Here is a 21663-nt window from a genome sequence, read left to right as displayed (position 1 = left end):
CTACTCCTCTTGAACACAGTGAGATATAAGCTCATTGAGGGAGCATTTGTTCTTCTGAGTGTTATAGCTCACTTTGAATTGCCCAAAGTGTGCAGGAAGCGAGATCAAAACCAAGTGCACGAGCAGGTCTTCACTAAGCTCTAACTTAAGTGACTTGAGTTTCGATGTGAGATTGGACATCTCCATAATGTACTCTCTTATGTTCCCTATGCCTTTATACTTCATGGAGATAAGCTTAGCCAAAAGGTTACTCGTCTCCGCTTTTTCATTTTTGGCAAAGTATTGCTCAATTTCCTCAAGGAATTTCTTTACACTTTGACCCTCAGAAACAAAGCCCTGAAATGCCTCTAGAATAGAGCGCTTCATGATCATAAGGTACATTCAGTTGGACCGATCCCACTTCTCAATTTTTACCTCATTAGAGGTTTCCAGAGTGGGAATGGGTCGTTCCATCCTTAGTGTCAAGTCCAAATTCATACAGCCAAGAACAATTTATACGGCTTCGCCGGATACGTAGAACCTTTATCCCAAATAGAATAATATGTAAGCACACGTGACACAAACAAAAACTATGTACAAATTCGTAAACCAAATGCAGAGGCCTTTTATTAAAAAAAACTTTACGACCATAACACAGAAATTTTGCGGGTTTTACAATTTTGTTGATTGAAATAGTTTCTCCCCAAAATAAAATTAGGGTTCATATAACTAAAACGATCCAGATATAATACATATCAAACAACTTTAAATCCCAATAATCTAACAGTAATGGTGGCTCTCATACCACTTGTTGAAATTTTTAAAAAACTTTATAAAATACCAAATGAGCACCAAAACACATTACATCAAATTATCAAGAGGTTTTAAGGAATACCTGAATCCATAGAGCTTGATCAACACACGGCGGAATCGAACAATTGATTTAATGACCTTCCTCAACCAAATCACATTCTTCCTTATAGGACATTCGTTTTCTTTTCAGATGGAGAGAGAAGAAACTGTTTCTTGATTTGGTGTATTGAGGATCATAACCATGCCTTAGGTTTTAACCTATTAGGGTTCTCATTATTTCCTAATGAGCCAAACTGGTTTTTGCTCATTAAGCCCATATCAATTTTCTGTTGGCAGTCTAATGAGCTCATTAAATTAGACCACTTTGTATTGAGCTCATCTAAATGTAAATAACTAATATAAATATTATAATATAATATGTAACCCATATTAATCAATTAGAAATTATAAAATTCCTAACAATATTTTGGTCACTCCATTTACTTTCCACACTATTTTGCTCATTGATAGTACTTATAAAACTAAAAATAAATTAAATATAATAAGGTTAACTTTATAAAATTGTTACTATCTTTCATCTATTTATTATATTTTATATTTTATTTGTATGTGTGAAATAACATAGAACGACAATTGTAATAAGATAGATGGAATAACATATTTTGTTGTGTAAGTTTAGACATAAGTTACTTTTTTTAAAAAAAACTTTTAATAATGATTAAATTAATCAAATTAGTTATAATACAATTTAACATTTTTAATATCAATCACATTGAATATAATACTAATCACCTTTTTTAATTAAAATGTTAATCTTATCTTAATAACAGTGGTTTACATAAATATGATGAACATTTTTCGCATAAAGTATGGGTAATATTGACCAATTTAAGTAAATATAATTAATTAAAAGGGTAATTTTATAGTTGATTTTTTTATACATAAAAAAATAACTTTGAAAAGAAATAATTAAATTGAATAATATTTTCAACTGAAGTAATGTTGTAATTGTATTCTTAGTTAATATTATTTAAATGATTTATTTCAATTATTTCATTTATAATATTGCAATGATCTTATCTTTTTAAAAATTCATTAAGATTATGTTATTATTTTCTATAATTAATTGATATGGTTATAAAAACTCGAGAGTTTATATGTTAACTTTAAGAAGGCACACAAGGTGTTAGATAAACTATAAGAAAAAAAAATTAAAAAAAAAAGATTTTATCAACAATGGATTTACTTATTTAAAAAAGTAATTTTTTTATTCTAAGTAAAAATAATTATACAACATATCAGAAAATTATTTATTTTATTTAAAATTACTTATTTTAAAAAATATATTTAAACAAATTAGTCCTCTATAGGATAAGGGAACAAAGCAATAACTTGACATTCATAATTATGGTAAGATTTTTCGAGAAATAAGGGACATGGTGAAACGTGATTGGATGGTGAATTTTTCATGCATTCCACGTGAGGCGATAAGGTTGCTGATATGCTGTCTCGTATGTGCTTGCAGGGAAGCGTCCAGATTCAGGAACTATTTTATTTCAGAGTTTCTTAAATATATTTCAGTTAATGTGTTAAATTGTTAACGTGTTAAAACCATTTTATTTCGTTTATTTTCATCTATTCAATTAGGACTATTCGGATAATCTGTTTCTTTTATTCAAGTTCCATGTGATGTGATAGGGATGTTAGTAAAACTCCCTTTTCAACATGCATAATTTTTTATTTAATAATTATTTTTTTCATTGCATATGGTCATACTCGCATAAAATCCTCATCAAGTGTTGCCAACTATCAACCATCAAGTATTGGATTGTCTTAATATTTTTTTCTATGGGATAATTTATTCTAAGACTCGTCTATGAGCTACATATATAAATCCATGTCATTTCAACTTAAGTCTAAGACACTTCCACAGATAATATAATTAAAGTGTGATTTTCCTTACGAACCTGCACACTCTACATTATACTTTTACTGTTAACATAAGCCTCAACACTTGTAAGTAAGACCATTCTTGGAATATGTTTTATTAACAACGATTCTCAGTCATGCATTAACAAAAGAATTAATCTTTTTGATATGATCTCTTTTTCACATGAATTCAACCGCACTAATTACTTTTATCATTTAATTTGTAGTATTAGAACTTCCAAAACCTGAAATGCACATGCTAAATTAAGTATTAGGAAATCAAACATAAGAGGAAGACATGGTTGTGCGATGTGGCACTAGGCTAATGGCTCAATATGGAAACTGATTACATTGTCACATGAGTTAGAGAACCCAAATTCACTATCATTCATTGTTCTGACTTCTGTCCATCACAATGAGAACGAGAAAGGAAAGGGAGTAAATTTGAGTAAAGACTAAAAGAGCCACGTGAAATTCATAATTCAACCATGTTCAAGAAACAAGGAAGCAACCAATGCTAATTTTACTGTAAAATTAATACAAGATACCAACATGAAATTTTACTTTTATCATTTTCACATTCCATATCCAAATTTTGTCACATAACAGTGTATGAACTAAAAATTCATGGATAGACAACAATAGTTCAATAAAATCAATACTCCACCAAATGGCAAGGACATGCAATCAGCTTATAGAATGTGATTAGTACTTTAATACAAGTCACCCACGTCTCATACTACTATCCCAAGAATTAGTTTTTTCTTTTTAGATTGATTGGGTCGGATCACGGGTTTGCGTCCAGCCCTAAATCCAACGTAGCTCTATACCAAAAACAAAAAAAACAATGTTGCTCGTCTGTGTATGAGACAAATCAGAGCTAGAAATGGAAATTTTGAATTCCATTTTTGGAGGAGTTCCGCGCTTGATTATGAGTCCTGCATTGCTTGCGCCTAGTACCGGCTTTCTTGCATGCCCTCTTTTCCTATATATGTTTACTTTTATTTTGTTGCAATAACAAATTAATGCAGAAAATGTGACTGTTATGGTGTGCGTCGTATTTGTTTTCTATCATTTTCTTTTATCATTGATAAAAATAATTCAAGTCTTACATTACTTAAAAGCAATCTCACATTAAAATATATATAAGTAATGGACAACTTTTATTCCTTAAATTAACATTAAAATATATATAAGTAATGGACAACTCTTATTCCTTAAACTAACTTTTGGGGTTGAATTAAAACTTCTCATATTATACATCTAATAAAATTTATCAGTGCGTTATATGAAACTAATAAAATTTTAAGTGATGTGCATATTATTTTTGTTGGTTATTTTTCCCCTCATCGAGCATGCAGGACATGAATGAAGCTACTAGTACTGAATGGTAAACATTATGTGGTCATCATCATTATCTTACTTTTGTCAATTTCTTTTCCTTATTTGTGTACGTGATACCAACATGCTATCATTTCATCTTTCTTTTCTTTTTTTCTTTTATTATGATTTAAGTGTTAAATTGAGTTTATCTTTAGAATCTACTGACAAGAACTGAGCAAAACGATAATATAATAATATTATTCAACTAAAAACTATCAATCAAATTAAAAATATCTTAAATTGTATGCATGTTTTCATAATAACTTAGAAATATAAAATAACAATTAATATAATATTATTAATAATAACCTTTTAATAATAACTTTAACAAAATGAAGCTTTAGTAGTGACTATTTGAATGCACGTAATTTAGTAATTATAAAAGCTATCAAAGGTCAACAATAATTACTTCGCGGAAGTCACTTCCGATTTAATTGTTGCAAAAGCCTTCTAAAATTAAAAGAATTTTTTTTAAAAAGATGAAGAAAATAAAATATTTAAAGAGATAATTAAACATGTAAAGAAACAAAATGATAAATAATTTTAGAATCTGAAGAAGAACAAAAATATAATAAGAGTTTAGCAATAGCCACTTTAGATTCAGTTCTGATTTAGTTATTGTGAAAGCCATTAAAAGTTAATGATAATTACTTTAGATGCATTTTTGATTTGGTTATCATGAAAGCTTTCGAACAAAAAATAAAAAATATTAAAATGATGAAAAATATCAACATACAAATATTTTTTACCCAAGAATAATGTAGCTTTGATTCTCCATTATATTTGGAGATAGTAAGAGCAGAGAATCAATCATGTCGAGAGTGTTGAGCTAAAAAAATGAAAAAAATATAATAATAATCTTTTTTTATTATAATATTTCTTTTGTAAAAAAATAACAACAAATAAAATCTTAAAAAGTTATCTTGTTTAGTTTGGAGGATAAAATAAATGTTTAAAATTATTCAAATTTTGCAAATTAGATGTAACCGTTTTAGGATGAGAGTCATACGAAATTAACACATTTTCTATACATAATCCACTTCCAAACTCTAAATTGAATTTTTATGACCGTTTTTTTTAAGATTTATTTTCGTAATTTTTTCTTAATAAATTATGATGACCACTCTCTTGTTTTTAACATATTTTTTACCATCCAATCGTGCGAGTCGGTTGTGACAAGTTTCAATGAGTTTAATTTAAGATAAGGAGAATGGTTACGTTGCTCACTATACTTGCTATATGAGAATTGCTACTATATTTTAATTATTGCTCTCTAATACATTTTATTAATACTCAAAATTCATGTGAGGCTCACTAAATTAAAATTAATGAAGACCACAAAAGTATGAAATGAACAAGGTAAATTCTCTCTGTTAGCAACACCAAACCACCACACACCAGCAGACCAAAGAGGTGTACCAGAAGATCAACATACCTCGATGATTACAATTAGACACGTGGGAATCAAGTAGTACCAAGGCATAACAGCACCCACGCATTCCACTATTATTCCACGAATCCACTAGCATCCCTGTAACTGAATTTGTCTTCCACGAACCCACTACCATCCCTGCAATTGAAATTGTTATAACAAATTGTTAGAATTCAGTTATTGCATCGTGCACTAAGAAAGCATCAATAGGTGCTCGATTTCTATATAAACAAGTGCATTACAGAAGGAAAGGGAGGAATAAAAAGTTATCTACCTTTTCCTGCTACTTTATCATTCCTGCACTTCTTTAATCTTTTTTCCCGTCATTTCCCATTTTTCCCTTCATAACAACTGGTCCGACCTGGCCAGCTCAAGCTGTTAGGCCCAGTGACCACTAATTACTCCACACTCACCATGCCATTTAATTTTTCGGGCCAACCCATCACCCTTTTTGCAGATGTACCCTTCCTCCCCTCCACTGCCTTGACTCAACAACTGAAACGCCTGGCACAGACCCAAAGCATTGCAGCTTTGTTCCAACTCTTGCCCATTCCACCAGCAGTTCACCCTTCTTCTTCAGCACAACCCCCCTTGACCAGAACACACCCCTGTCATCACCTCCCTTCTAGATCGTTTTGCCACTCATTTTAGTGAACCTCATTCCCTTCCACTAACCCATTCCATTACACACCATATCCATCTCCTACCCAATTCCAATCCCGTGAATGTTAAACCTTATTGCTATCCCTATTTTCAGAAGGCGGAATTGGAGAAGCAAGTTGCCACCATGCTCGACTCCGACATGATCCAACCAAGTCATAGTCCGTTCTCATCTCCAGTTCTCCTTGTCAAGAAGAAGGATAGAAGCTGGAGATGTTGCATGGATTATAGGGCTTTAAATGCCATAACCATCAAGTATTGCTTTCCAATGTCCATGATTGACGAGTTGCTTGATGAATTGGGCCCCGCTTCTTGGTTTTCAAAGCTGGACTTACGAAAGGGTTTTCACCAAATTAGAAAGGTGGAAGAAGACATCCACAAGATGATGTTCAGAACCCACCATGACTATTACGAGTTTAAAGTCATGCCATTCGGTCTCTGGAACACACTGTCCACTTTTCAAGCCACCATGAATGACATTCTGTGACCCTTTCTCTGGATGTTCGTCATTGTGTTCTTCGACAACATTCTGGTCTATAGCCCATCCCTCCCTTTAGATGTGGAGCACTTGGAAGCTGTCCTATCTTCCTTAGTCCAAGGCCAATTTTTACTCTGACATTCCAAATGCGTCTTCACAAAGAACCAACTGCATTATCTTGGCCACATTGTGTTCGTAAGTGGCATTGCTCCAGACCCATCCAAAATTCAAGCTATGCTTGATTGGCTTGTTCCTTCTTCTCCCTCAGAGTTACGCGGATTCCTTCACTTGATCGGTTTTTACCAGAAACTCATTCGGGCGTATGCAGCCATTATTTCCCCACTGACAACCTTCCTTAGAAAGGACCAATTTAGTTGGCAACTCGCATTGCAACAAGCTTTTGATCAGCTGAAGCATCTCATGACACAAGCCCCTGTGATAGCCACACCTAATTTTTCTCTTCCTTTCACGGTGGAAATAGGCACTTCAGGCACAACCTTGGGTGTTGTTCTTCTTCAAAATTCGCACCCCATTGCATATTATAGCAAGGTCTTTTGTCCTCACCTTCAAAAAGCTTTCACTTACGTTCATGAACTCCACGCCATCACCTCTACAGTCCACAAATGACACCATTATCTACTAGGCCACCCACTCGTGATCCTCACAGCACTACTAAAAAAATACAGTTTAGCGACTGAAACTACTCAATCGCTGTCAGTGACCGAAATAGCGACCAGAGTAATGTCGTTGCTAATTGCGATAGAATTTGCGGCCGAAATTATAGTTAGTAGCTAAGTTGCGCCAGCGACCGTATTGACGACCGACTAGAAACGTCACTGAATACGTCGGTCGCTACTTCGGTCGTTATGCTGAAAAGGCGTTTTAGCGACGAAATTAGAGACCAATTAGGACTTGCAATTAGCAACCGAATATGTTTCGGTCACTATGTTATGCGACCGAATTTGCGATCGTGTTTATTTATTTTTCTAGAAAAATTAAGAAGCTAAATTTTTAATTTATTATAAATCATAATAAATATGTAATATTTTTAAATGCTTTTATACTTGAAAATTATTGAAATTAATATATTAGTAATATTTTTAAATTAACAAATCAATATTTTCATTATTTTGTAAATCATAATAATTATATATTATTTTTAATTATACTTTGATGATTTACAATAAAATTAAAAGAACAATATTTACATTATTTGATTAAGATAAATAAATTATGGTTATCATTGGTATTTTTATTTTTGTTTTATACAAAATAATTTTTTATTTTATAAAATTATTTAAAAATTATAATAAATATATACCCTTTATATTGTGAAAATATGTCATAATCAAATTTTGTGAAATTAAAAATTTTAAAATTCTAGAAAGTTGACCAACGTGTTCTTAACAAATAAGAACTTTAAAAAGTTTGAAGAAAGACAAGAACAATATAGTCTTTGAAGGACGAAACACACTTATTTACATTACACTCAATAACTCATTTGAATATTTGATACAAAATATAGTATTAATATAAGTTTTTACACTACACCAAACTACTCATTTGAATGTTTGGTACAAAAAAATAGTATTAATATAAGTTTTAGACGAAAATAGTTCAAAATTTAAAAGTTTATTTTTTAAAATTTATCATATTTTTAGTCTTATATATTATCATTTAAAATATAATATAAAATAAAGCTTATATAAGTATACACATTCTATTTTATGTGAAAAATAAAATTTTATCTTATATATTATATTTTAAAGATAATATATGAGTATAAAAATATAATAAATTAAAAAAAATAAACTTTGAATTTTGAATTATTTTGGCATAAAACTTATATTAATACTACATTTTGCATCAAATATTCAAATGGGCATATATGGTTGTAATGATTAAAGAATGTGTCATTCACTCCAATGATCATGGTTCTAGTCCTTTCAAGCATTTTTTAAACTTCTTATTCTTTAAGAAAATATTGGTCAAATTTCTAGTGTAGTCAATGTTAAATTTTTTTACCGTGAACGGAAAGTCAACAGCTAAAATTAGCTTTAAGGAAAGAAGAAAGAACAGTAGAAGAAAAAGAAATAAAAAAGAAGCAAAACGTGAAAAAAAGCAACTTATCACTCTTAAAAAAAGAAAAGAAATAAAGAAACAAAAAAAAGAGAAGAGAAAGTTTAAATATAATAATAATAATAATAATAATAATAATAATAATAGTAATAAAGAGAGAAGAAAAAAAAGAGATAAAAAAAGAAAAGAAAGAAAAAAAAAACAGAGAAAAGAAGAGAAAAAAAGAAGAAAAAAAAAGGATGTCAAAAATGATGAAAAGAAAAAATATGAAAAAAAGAAACACGCGAAAAAAAATGAAAAAATTGGAAAAGAAAGAGAGTAAAGGTTACGGTGCAAAAGAAAGAGGGTAAAGGTTATGGTGACATTTCATTGCGCAACCCACGCTATACCTTCTTCTCTTCTGTTTTGGGGCTCTTACACAATAAGTTATTTCATCTTTTTTTGCTTATTCTGTTTAGGGTTTTGAGTTCCCTGCTTTTTCCAACACTTTTGCTCCGATTTGGTTATAATTAGAACAATTTCTACTAACTGAAATATTGCTGCTTTATGTTCAAATATGTTTTTTTTTTCTGATGGAATTTCTTTGCTCTGAATTTTGCGTTGCCAGACCTAGGTATGTGGAACTTCAATTTTTTTTGTTGGTTGTGTGTTTTGAGTGCTTTGTAGTAGGGATAAGTGATAGAAATTGCATAAAGTGTGTTTCTTTGGATTTGCTATTTCAGTTTTTTATCTTAGTAGAATTGAAACGAGTCTTGGTTCATATCTTGGTTCAATATATGCACTGGCGTGGGAGTAAAAGTTAATATTTATGAATATTCATTGTGAATTTTTACATTTATATTCATATATTTTTTACCAATTTGGAAGGAATATTGTTGCTTTATATTCAAATATGTTTTTTTTATGGAATTTCTTTGCTCTGAATTGTGATGCTGTTTTATTTAAATTATATAGCTAATTGTGTAATAAACTAAAACTCTTAATTTGATATGTCCAAGTTACACACGTCATCACATTTCTAAAAAAATTGATAATCAAACTGGTCCACTAAAATTTCATTTTTTACCACCTTAGTTATTAAAAAAATTGTTATTAAACTAGTCCTTTAAAATTTTAATTTGTTGTCAACACAAGAACTCTCGCATATATATCCACCTATATTTTCTAAATAACTTTTGTGACATTTTTAAACTTTTGTGATCCACCTTTAAAATGTTATTAAACTAGTATTTTAAAATTTCGTTTTTTACCACCTTACTTATTAATTTGCTGTCAACACAAGAACTCTCGCATAGTATTTATGAATATTCATTGTGATTTTTAAATTTATATTCATATTTTTTTTAAAATCCTTATAATATTTAAATGGATGTATATGAGATATAACCAAATCTATATCCAATTAAATAGATTAGATGTTAAATCTATTTTTTTTAATATAAATATAAATTTAAGATGCAATCCACCGTATCTCTTAGGCTACATAAAAAAAACATCACCATTCTTATAAATTCTATTCAATTGGCAAACTCACACTCCACCCATGACTTCACCTTCTTGTCACCCTTTAAACTTCATCTTATTCCAAATCCCAAAGTAAAAAATATCAAATCATGCACACAATTCCCTTATAATGGCTTTAGTCACAGTATAATGTAAAAAAAAAAAAAACCTGCTGTTTGGTCCATTCCATATGAGATACACACAATTCATTCGGTGACTGACTGTTATGTTATAGAGGAAACAAGATACAATTTATCGTGCTTTCGATCTTTGGGTCATGTTCAAATTGATTACACCAAAATGGGCCTCGTAGTAATAATAGCAGTAAGAAAAAAAAATGAAAGCTGTAAATAGAGAATCTAATTTTACTTTTATTTATTCCAGGGAGGGAATGGAAATAAGTAGAATAATTAATAATAATATCTGAGACATAGGATTTCTCAGTATATATTTGGGGCTCTTACACAATAGTGCTAATTAATTAAGTGTTGTGTTTTTGAACTTTGAACAATTTTAGTGCAAGATGGTTTGATGTGTATATGGGATTGCAAACGGCCGAGGAAATAGCACAGCAGAGGAACTAGCTATAGTGGCTGACACATCTCATTGGACCCCTCTCTTGGTTTGTCTTTTTTGTTCATGTTTAGATTGCTACCGTGTATGTTATAATATTGATACAATAAATTACTTAATTAAATATATTTAAATTTAAGTTAAAGATAATTCATTAGATAATTTAAAATTAATCATTTTTTCTATTTTATATTTTTTTTACACTCACAATTAAATGTAAGTAAATTTATAATTACTTTATTTGAACAAAGCTCTGAACAATAGTTTTATTTTTCTCCACTAGTATAGTACTACTATAATTCATTAATTCCACAGAATAGACACAATTTTGTTTTTTTTAAAATAAAAAAGACTTATCCAAGCTTAGCCCTTAGATCACGGGACACAAATTGATTAAGGAACATGAATGATATTAGAAAAAAGAGCATTGCATGTGTAAGTTTGCACTATTTTCCCTTATTAATTATTAAAAATAAATATAATGTATTTTATTAATTTCGTGCAGGAGTTTTTTCTTCATTGTCTAATTATACCTACATTTAGGTACTTGTAATACACAATATCCATGTTCCATCATCAACCTTACTTTATCTAAAGTTTCAAATCAATCATAGTAAATAAACATTAACTTAACTGTTTCAACTTCCATGCAAACACTATAATAGTATGTCTCTTGTGTGTTTGCATGAACACACTCCATTGAATACTATTGAATCATTTCATTTGATGATTATATTTTCTTACTTCTTGACGTTTCTTAATGGAGATTTGTTGTTGGTAGTTTGTATCAATGGAGATTCCTGAGAATCGAAGGTGGATGTATCAGAGGTTGGATGATAATAAACGTTGGACAAATGAGTTTAGAGAAGGAGTGTTTGAATTTGTACAATTTGTTATTAGTCAGGACATGTTTCAAATGCAAGGAGAACGAACAAGGTGTCCATGCAAGAAATACAAATGTAAAGTTTTCAAGTTTGTGGATGGGTCAATGACAAGTCCCGTGAATTTGTTGTAAGTTGTTTCTTCTAATCCTATCACTTTATTTGATATATAGTGGCTGATATTATAAATGAACTCTTACCTTTGATGAATATCTCTTGAACTTATTTACACATCTTGATTTGCCTTTCTTTAGTTAGTGTTAAATGTTTGTGATTGGCTAGTATAAACTTGGAAGCCTACTATAGTAGATTAAAGTCAATTTTTTTTTCCTGTATTAGTGATGATTTTCTTGAATATTAATCCTTATATGTCTACACATTTAACAATTTATCTTCATACCTCACTTTATATTGAAGGAGAAATATCAACATCGTCGAGATGAAATCTTACAACATTCGACAGAGGAAGGCACATCTACACAGGATTCCCCTAACACTGCTACTTCTGTTAATGATAATGAAATATATTTGAATGTTGTTGGAGGTCCAAATTACAAGGGGAACGTGTATGACCTAGGTACTTTGAGCAAAAGGTTTAATTGCTCAAAATCAGCTCCATCTACTTCTATTGCTTCTGTGGAAGAGCAAATAGAGGAAATGCTGAGACAATTAACAAATTGAATGCTAAGCTTTTAGCAAAGGCAAATAAGGAGAAGACACTTGAGGAAAAGATGTTGCAGATGATGGAGAATCATGACCACCAAAGTCAAGAGATGCGACAACAGATGCAACAACAAAATGAGCAAATTCGTCAACAAAATGAGCAAATGCAGCGTATACTATAACACTTGTATATTCAGTCTATCATACCAGCTCCTAGTCTATCACCTATCATAGCAGATGGAATAGAGCACCATGTTAATGATGCTCAAGTTGATCGTCCTCATGACATGGGAAATGATCATTGACTCTTGGTTATTGTTTACTTTACTTTGATTAGGCCACGTTAGTTATGAATTTGAACTTTATTAACTTTTACGTTGCATTTGATTAAACTTTGAAAACTTTGAATTTGCACTTTATCAATCTTTAAAATAGAACTTTGTTATTAGATATATTTGCTCATTATGAATGTCCACTTTTATTTATAATTTTGATTATACAATTTAATTAAAATTTATGTTTACAGTCGATAATTATTAAGCAAAACAAAGTGTAATTGGAAAAACAAAACATACAACGTAATTTTGCATTAAAAAATTAATATTAAATAGCGACCGAATTAGCAACCAAAATACATTAAATTGTGAAACAAATTATATACTAGCGACCTAATTAACGACCGAAATTTATTTTATTGCAAATTTAGCCACCAAATTCGCGACCAAAGGTATTTTTTTAAATTATATATTAAAATTGATTATCCAATAGTGACCGAAATAGCTACCGAACACCTTCTGAATTTATTTTATATTTAAGTTTAATTATATGATAGCGACTGAAATAGAAACCGAATATTTTCGATTTTATTTTAAATTTTAAATTTAATTACATAGTAGCGACCGAATTAGTGACGGACAAGTTTGGTTGCAGAATCGGTCCCAAGCAAAATAGAAACCAAGTACGCAGTGACTGAAATGATTATTTTAGTGTGTCACTATTTCGGTCGCTAAATAGCAGCCGAAAATGAATTCGGTAACAATGGACTTAGCGACTTGGGTTTTTGCGACGTGGTCGCTTCGGTCGCTATTTCGGTTACGAACACTAATAACAACCGAATTTAATGATTTAGCGACAGATTTATTCGGTTGCTAAATCACGATTTTTTAGTAGTGTAGACCATCAAAGCTTAAAGGAGTTGATGTCGTAGGTCATTCAAATCCCGGAGCAGCAAACATACTTGTCCAAATTGTTGGGGGTATGACTACACAATCAAATACAAGTTCGGCTCTAGCAATATCATCGCCAATGCACTCTCTAGATTTCTAACATCTCCTAACTCACAACTGTTATTGTTGTCTCTTAAAAAATTTTCTTTTTCTTAAGGATCTTCGTAATTTCCTTCGCGGTAACACTCAATATGTTGATTTGCTGCACCAGATTCAACCCAACCCAACCTCTCACCCTGAATTTTCCATTCAACGGGATCTTATTTTTCATAAGAGCAAAATCTGGCTTTCAGTAAACTCTGCCTTTACCACATTATTGTTGGAAGAGTTCCATACCACTCCTTTGGGCGACCACATGGGTATGGCTAAGACACTGAATCGCCTATACTAGAACTTTGTGTGGCCTAACATGCATGTTGACATCCGCCGGTATATCTCCCACTGCTTGTCCTGCCAACAAACGAAATATGAAACCCAGAAACCCACAGGCCTACTCCAGCCTTTACCTACACCATCTTTAGTTTGGGAAGATCTATCTCTCGATTTCATCACAGGCCTCCCTTTATCCAATGGGGTCTCAACTATTCTAGTCGTGGTTTATAGGTTTTCTAAAGGTGTTCATTTTGGTACCCTTCCACCTCATTTCATGGCTTACAAAACAACTCTTTTCTTTTGGGATATTGTGTGTAAGCTTCATGGGTTTCCCAGGAGCTTGGTGTCCAACATGGATCCCATATTCGTCAACATGTTTTGGCGTGAATTTTTCAGATTGAGTGGTACTAAGCTCCACATGAGTACGGTGTACCACCCTCAGACGGACGACCAAACAGAGGTCCTGAACAGGGTGCTTGAACAGTATCTCCGTTCGTACGTCCACGATAGGCCCTCTCAGTGGGTCAAATTCCTTTCGCTAGCTAAATGGTGCTACAACACCTCTGTTCACTCCGGTACAGGTTTTTCCCCTTTCTGGGTCATCTATGGCAAACCTTTGCCATCCATTCCACACTACTTGCAAGGTTCATCCCCAGTTGAGGCTATAGATACCTTGCTTTCCATCAGAGCCTCCATTCATGCGACACTACAATGTCACCTCCTTAAGACTCAAATGGCTATGAAAGCGGCGATAAACGCTCATCGTCATGAAGTTCAATTCAAGGTTGGTGATTGGGTGTATCACAGGCTTTGCCATTACCGTCAAACTTCATTCACCCCAACTTACACCAAGCTCTCCAAACGTTATTACAATTTGTTTCGGGTTGAAGAATGTATTGGCCCAGTTGCTTACTGGCATCATTACGAATTCACCCTGTGATCCATGTTTCTTTGTTAAAACTGCACTAGGGCCCACTTCCTTCTTAGCCAGCCCATTTACCACCTACCAATGTGGACCATCATCCAGTTGTTGAACCGCTACTGTGTTGGACTGGAAGTGGGACAATTCTGTCTCACCCCCAACCAAGCTGGTTTTGGTCCAATGGTTCGGTTTGGCCCCAAAAGATACCCCATGGGACAACTATGATGCATTGCGTGAATCTTATAACCTTGTGAACAAGGTTATTCTCCCAGGGGAAGGAGATGTTAGCAACACCAACCCACCACACACTAGTAGACCAAAGAGGTGTACCAAAAGATCAATATACCTGGATGATTACAATTAGACACGTGGGAATCAAGTAGCACTAGGGCATAACAACACCTTCGTGGCGGCAAAAAAGTTACAAACACCATGGGAGAAAAAACAGAAACCCCAATGGCCAATCAATGCAATAATAATCATAAGGCCCAGTCATCAATTAATTCCAACGTCCAAGAAGATCAACACGTGTATTTAATGACAAAATTATTCAAGAATTTGAAACTTCTCAATCCTCAATCAAGCCATCAATCATTAACCATTAATCAGCCAATCAATCACATCATGATGGTGGATGGTAACTCCAAAGTATCAGAATTAATTGTGGGCGAGAAAAAACGTAGGCTGGATGATGTGGCGGCTTTGGAAATTGAACCTGCAAGGCTTGCTAAAGATCAATAGCATGGAAACCCTACTGTTGCCGACAATGGAAACCCTAGTCCTTTTTTATTGGTGGGCCCTAACAATCAAGCCCGCCAGGGACAATGAGTTTCCTAAGTTGGAACTTCTGGGACCTAGACAATCCGAGCATAATTCATGTCCTTAATGACCTCGTTAGGATGTATCTTTCAAACGTTCTGTATAAGCAAGTTTCATGATGAATCAAGATTGATTCAAGGAGTTTTGATGATAACAAAGATGATGACAAAAAGCTCAAAAGTCAAGATCACTTCATGATAACAAAGATGATGACATTCAAGAATGAGTTCAAGATTGAGTCAAGAACACTTCAAGAATCAAGAGGAAATTTGATTTCAAGAATCAAGATTCAAGATTCAAGAATAATCAAGATCAAAATTCAAGACTCAAAGATTCAAGAATCAAGAGAAGACTTAATCAAGATAAGTATTAAAAAGTTTTTCAAAACATTGAGTAGCACAAGAAGTTTTCACAAAATCATTACCAAAGAGTTTTACTCTCTGGTAATCGATTACCAGATTATAGTAATCAATTACCAGTGGTTTTAAAACGTTAAGATTTTCAAAATTCAAAATGAAGAGTCGCATCTGTTGATGTGTAATCGATTACACCTTTATGGTAATCGATTACCAGTGACTGTTTTCGAAAAATTCATTTCCAAAAGTCACATTTCTTCAAGTGACTTGTTTCTGAAGATTCTTTCAAAAGTCATATCTTTTTAAGTGATTAGTTTTCAAGTAATTGCCAAGAGTTACAAGTTTTGACTTGAGTCATCAACAAACTATAAATATGTGACCTTGGCATGAAACATTTAAAAGAACAATCTCATTCATATCAATCATCTCTTTCAATCATTTTATCTTTCAATCTATCTTTCAACATCTTCTTTTATTTCTTTCAGAACTTTCTGGTTTCATCTTCTCTTCATCTTTCTAAAAGTTTTTGTTCAAAACTTTCTCTTCCAAGAAAAGTTCTTTATTCAAAAACTTGTGTTATTCATCTTTTTCTTTCCCTTCTCCCTTTGCCAAAAAGAATTCGCCAAGGACTAACCGCCTGAATTCTTTTTGTGTCTCTCTTCTCCCTTTTCCAAAAGAACAAAGGACTAACCGCCTGAATTCTTTTGTGTCTCCCTTCTCCCTTGTCAAAGAATTCAATAAGACACAGTCTGAGAATTCTTTTTATTCTTCCCTTTCCCATAAACACAAGATTTCATAGGACTAACCGCCTGTGAATTCTTTTGTTTCCCCCTTCACAAAGTTTTGAAGGACTAACCGCCTGAGAACTTTTTCTTAACACATTGGAGGGTACATCCTTTGTGGTACAAGTAGATGGTACATCTACTTGGGTTGTTGACTGAGAACAAGAGAGGGTACATCTCTTGTGGATCAGTTCTAGTGGAGGGTACATCCACTAGGTTGTTCAAAGAGAACAAGGGAGGGTACATCCGTTGTGGATCTTTGCTTGTAAAAGGATTTTTACAAGGTTGAAAAGAAATCTCAAGGACCGCAGGTCGCTTGGGGACTGGATGTAGGCACAGGTTGTTGCCGAACCAGTATAAAAACTCTTGTGTGTTTGTCTCCTTCTTCCCTACTTTTTTAATTTCCGCTATGCACTTTAATTCCCGCTTTTACTTTTGGTTAAGTTTCTTTTCTATTCTTCATTTACTTAACAAAATAGTAAAAACCTTAAAAGAGTAAATTTTTAATTAGTAAAGGTTTAGGAATAATTAATTCAACCCCCCTTCTTAATTATTCTGAGGCCATTGGTTCAAGCTAACCCTACTGTTGCCGACATGGGTTGAGTGGTGGTTTGACTTTGCTTTGGAGAAAATAATTTGATTATCATTTACTTAAATTCTTTTCCAACTTTATTTCTATTAAAGTTCTTCGTGATGGTAAACCCGTTTAGCACCTAACTGGTTTTTATGGGTTTCTAGGGAGATAAAAGAAGTGATGAAATCCTACCCCTAAGGGCATTGGATAGAAAACTCCAAGAAGATTGGGCTAGAGAAGCAAGAGAAGGTCCTAGGATTTTCATGAGCCTTAGGGTAGATTTTGGGCCCATGGACTAAGTATGAGCCCACTTATCTTTGTGCATATTAGATTAGGATTTCATTATTTTTGGGCCTTGTATTTAGGGTTCCATAATGTAGGTAAGGTACCCTAGAAATGTAGGATTTTTTAGCCCTAGTCTAGGTGCCCTAAAATACAAGGGCTAAAAAATCCTACATTTCTAGGGTACCCTTCCTATATTATGGAGCCCTAAATACAAGGCCCAACAATAATGAAATCCTAATCTAATATGTACAAAGATAAGTGAGCTCATACTTAGCCCATGGCCCAAAATCTACCATAAGGCTCATGAGAATCCTAGGGCCTTCTCTTGCCTCTCTGGCCCAAACTTCATGGAGTCTTCTATCCAATGCCCTTGGGGGGTAGGATTGCATCAAGAAGGGATTTGTGGGATCTTATAAGGTCCATTGCTTATGATTATTGCTTTCTTCCATGGTGTATCTTCTGTGACTTTAATGATCTTCTCTCGCAGGAAAATAAAATTGGTATCAATGATCATCCAAGCTGGCTCATCACAGACTTCAGGGAAGTTGTCTTTGACACTAATCTTCATAACCTTCCTATGGAAGGATACCAATACACTTAGGCCAAAAGAAGGGGAAAACTAGATGCTATAGAAGAAAAATTGGACTGTGCTCTTGCAACTCCATAGTGGTTTGATATGTTTCCTTCCTTCAAACTTCTTAACTTGGTAACATCAAAATCATATCAGTCTCCTATTCTCCTCAAGCTTAATGATGGTGGTCATGTTCATTTAAAAACAAAAAAATCCAATTTAAAAATTCTTGGCTTCTAGAACCAAAATCGGAATTTATTTCTCAGTATGCATGAACAAATCCAAATGGTCATGATCTCCTTGCTATGCTGTCAATTTCATCTACAGAAATGAACTCTTGGGGCAGGCAAATTTGTAATAGATATCGCTCTAAAATTTATGATATTAGAGAAAAAATGGAGTAGGTTCGGACCAGCCATGATGAACATGCCTTTACCATTTCGAAGCTTTCAGTTAGAAGCTTATTGGAGACAAATAGCAAAATTTTCTAGTTAAAAGATGGTGATATAAATTCCAAGTTCTTGCATTCTTCTGCAAGTGCTCAAAAGAAAGCTAACATCATCCCTTCTTTAACGTGTGGTGATGGTACTATCACTTATGATCACATTGTTGCTTACTTATTTCAATATCTTGTTCAATCATGATGATAGTGTATTTGATTTAATGCCAATTATTAATGAAATTTCTCCTTGCATCTCATTTGGTGATAATGATACCCTTCGTAAACCTTTCTTTATGTCTAAATTCATAAATGCTCTTTTTGAAATGAACTCTGACAAAAGTCCTAATCCTGATGGTTTAAACCTTGCCTTCTATAGACATTTTGAAATGAATTGATTCTTTTCCATCCCAACTAAACAACACCTTAGGAGAAATGGCATTAAAATTTGATATTAGTAATGCTTTTGATAGAGTGGATTGGCAATTATCTTTTCAATCCTCTGACAAAAATAGGATTCCATGACAAATAGGTGGGATGGATAAAGCTTTGCTTGGAAACTATTAATCATGTTGTCCTTGTCGATCGGGACACCGTTGGTCTTATTATTCCTAGGAGATGGCTCAGGTAGGGTGACCCACTGTCACCCTACCTTTTCATCCTTTGCATCAAGGGTCTATCTACACTTTTGAAAAGTGTAGAGAAGAGGTCCATGGTATCAATGTGTGCAGAGGGGCATCGACCCTCTCACGCCTTTTATTTGTTGACAATTGTTTTTTATTTTGCAAGGCTGATGAACAGGATGCCAACTCTCTTAACGAGGTCTTTCACATCTATGGCAAAGCTTCAAGCCTAATGATCAATTATCATAAATTAGAAATTTTCTTCAGTGCCAGTACTCAATAACCCTTGCGCCATCACATCTCATCTCTTCTTGGTGTTTAGGAGACTTTAGGCACAATAAAATACTTGAGGCTGCCATTTCTCATTGGAAGGAAGAAGAAATAGATCTTTGCTTTTCAGAAAGATAGATTATGGAAGTGCATCAATCATTTGTCTACTCAATATCTCTCAAAAGCATGAAAATAGGTTCTCATAAAATCTATGGTGGAACCTATTCCCACCAAGTATATGAGTGTCTACTTATTGCCAACATCACTTGAGGATGAGCTTCAGAAAATGATGAATTCTTTTGGAAAAAGAAAAGGAGCAACAAAAGGAATCAACTGGCTTAATTAGGAAAAGTTGACTCTAAAGAAAGAGGATGAGGGAATAATATTCAAACATCTTCATGCTTTCAACTTGGTCATGCTAGGGAAGCAAGGTTGGAATCTTCTTACCAACCAAGATAATTTAGTTTCAAGGCAAAATATTTTCCAAAGGAAATTTCCTCAATTAGGGCACAACCCAAGTTTTGTTAAGCGTAGTATCCATGCTTCATGGGTGGTGGAAAATGACGGAAGAAGATGGAGAATTAGAAATGGAAACAAAATCCATATTTGGGGCCAACCTTGGTTAAGGGCCATGGACAATGCTTATGTTTCAACCTCACCTCCCATGGGTCCTGAAAATCAACTCAATGTAAGTTCACTCATTGATCATCACTTTAATACTTGGCGGGTGGACTTTCTTCAGCAAATTTTCAGTCCAAGTGATAGCATTGAAATTCAAAATATTCAATTGCTAGATGTGTCAAATGAAAATCAGCTTTTTTGGAAATTTTAAAATAATGGTGACTATTTAGTTTGGATAGTGTAAACTCAATTATCCAAATGAATCATCTCAAACCAGAGGAAGATTGGCTACAAATTTGGAAACTTCAAATTCCATCTAAAATAAAGCACTTCCTATGAAGAATATTACGTGAATGCTTGCCTTCAAGAGCTAGGCTATGAACTAGAGGAGTTCAATGTCCTTATGAGTGCCCTTTCTACAGTTCAAGCATGGAAAATGAATGACATTTGTTCTTTGGGTGCAATCATGCAATTTCAATATGGCAAGCATCTGGACTATGGAATACCATTGAGAATAAGGTTCTGGTAGCGAAAGGAATTAAGGAATTAATTTTTTTCATCTTTTCTCTACTCTTGCAATAGACAACAAGGAGCATCTACCTATTATTATTTGGACTATATGAACACAAAGAAATTAGAATTTTTTTTGAAGAAGTTCATACTCCCATTCTCATTTCTATGTCTACTTTGTCTCAATTTTTTTTGGATTGGAAGCTTGCTAGAAGACATCAACCCCAACTCTTGGGCATCAGTGCAGAATCACAAATAGATTAGTTGGGTTCATCCTTGTTCCTGTCACTAAAGGATCGAAAACTTACCATTCTGTTGAGGGGTCTCTCTGATAGTAACTTGTCGATGTCTTCGATGCGTACGTGTCCAAAAGAACGAGGGGAGAGGATACCCATAAAAGGCACTTCGACGCTCAAGTAAGGGTTTGGCTCAGAGCTATCAAGGATGTCAAGTGAATATTCAAGTAAAAAACAATCCTTTTACCTGGGGAGCTCTTTGTTCGCTGGTCAACAATGCTAATTGGCAAGTGCACCGAGTCGCACAAGTAATATAAAACGATCAGAACCGAGTATCGAATCCACAAGGGACTTGTTTCACTCAGAAAATATATGTTCAATAAGCAAACATTTGTACACCATTAAAAAAAAGTAAATGTAAAGTTAGATTTTTGTGCAAAAATCTAGTTAAATACAAACTAAAATATCTAGAGATTGAGAAGTAAAAACAGTCAAGTAAAAAGCACGTTGGGTCGTCCTACTGAATTTCCTTTGATGCCGTTAAATATTGTTCTCTATTTAATGTTATCCTAGTGTTCTTATGTTGAGAAATTACCTAAACCAAGATCCCTCAAGTGAATGGGCCTAACTCTATTTAAACCACGTCCTTGATCCCTCAACAAACTTAGTCTAAAAGAGTTGCAT

General features: G+C 33.3%; 1 protein-coding gene across 1 annotated transcript; it reads right to left on the bottom strand.

The window, feature by feature from the left end:
• On the bottom strand, nucleotides 1-366 carry LOC114410837. Its single transcript, XM_028374755.1, has one exon. The coding sequence runs from the start codon at nucleotides 364-366 to the stop codon at nucleotides 1-3; it is 366 nt and encodes a 121-aa protein (XP_028230556.1).
• Between the last annotated feature and the right edge of the window lie 21297 nt (nucleotides 367-21663).

Source organism: Glycine soja, chromosome 4, assembly GCF_004193775.1.
Source record: "Glycine soja cultivar W05 chromosome 4, ASM419377v2, whole genome shotgun sequence".
Lineage (NCBI taxonomy): Eukaryota > Viridiplantae > Streptophyta > Magnoliopsida > Fabales > Fabaceae > Glycine > Glycine soja.
This window is presented reverse-complemented; position numbering and strand designations above follow the sequence as displayed.

Coding starts and splice junctions, on each gene's coding strand:
- LOC114410837 (XM_028374755.1), bottom strand. CDS start 366: ATGAAGCGCTCTATTCTAGAGGCATTTCAGGGCTTTGTTTCTGAGGGT.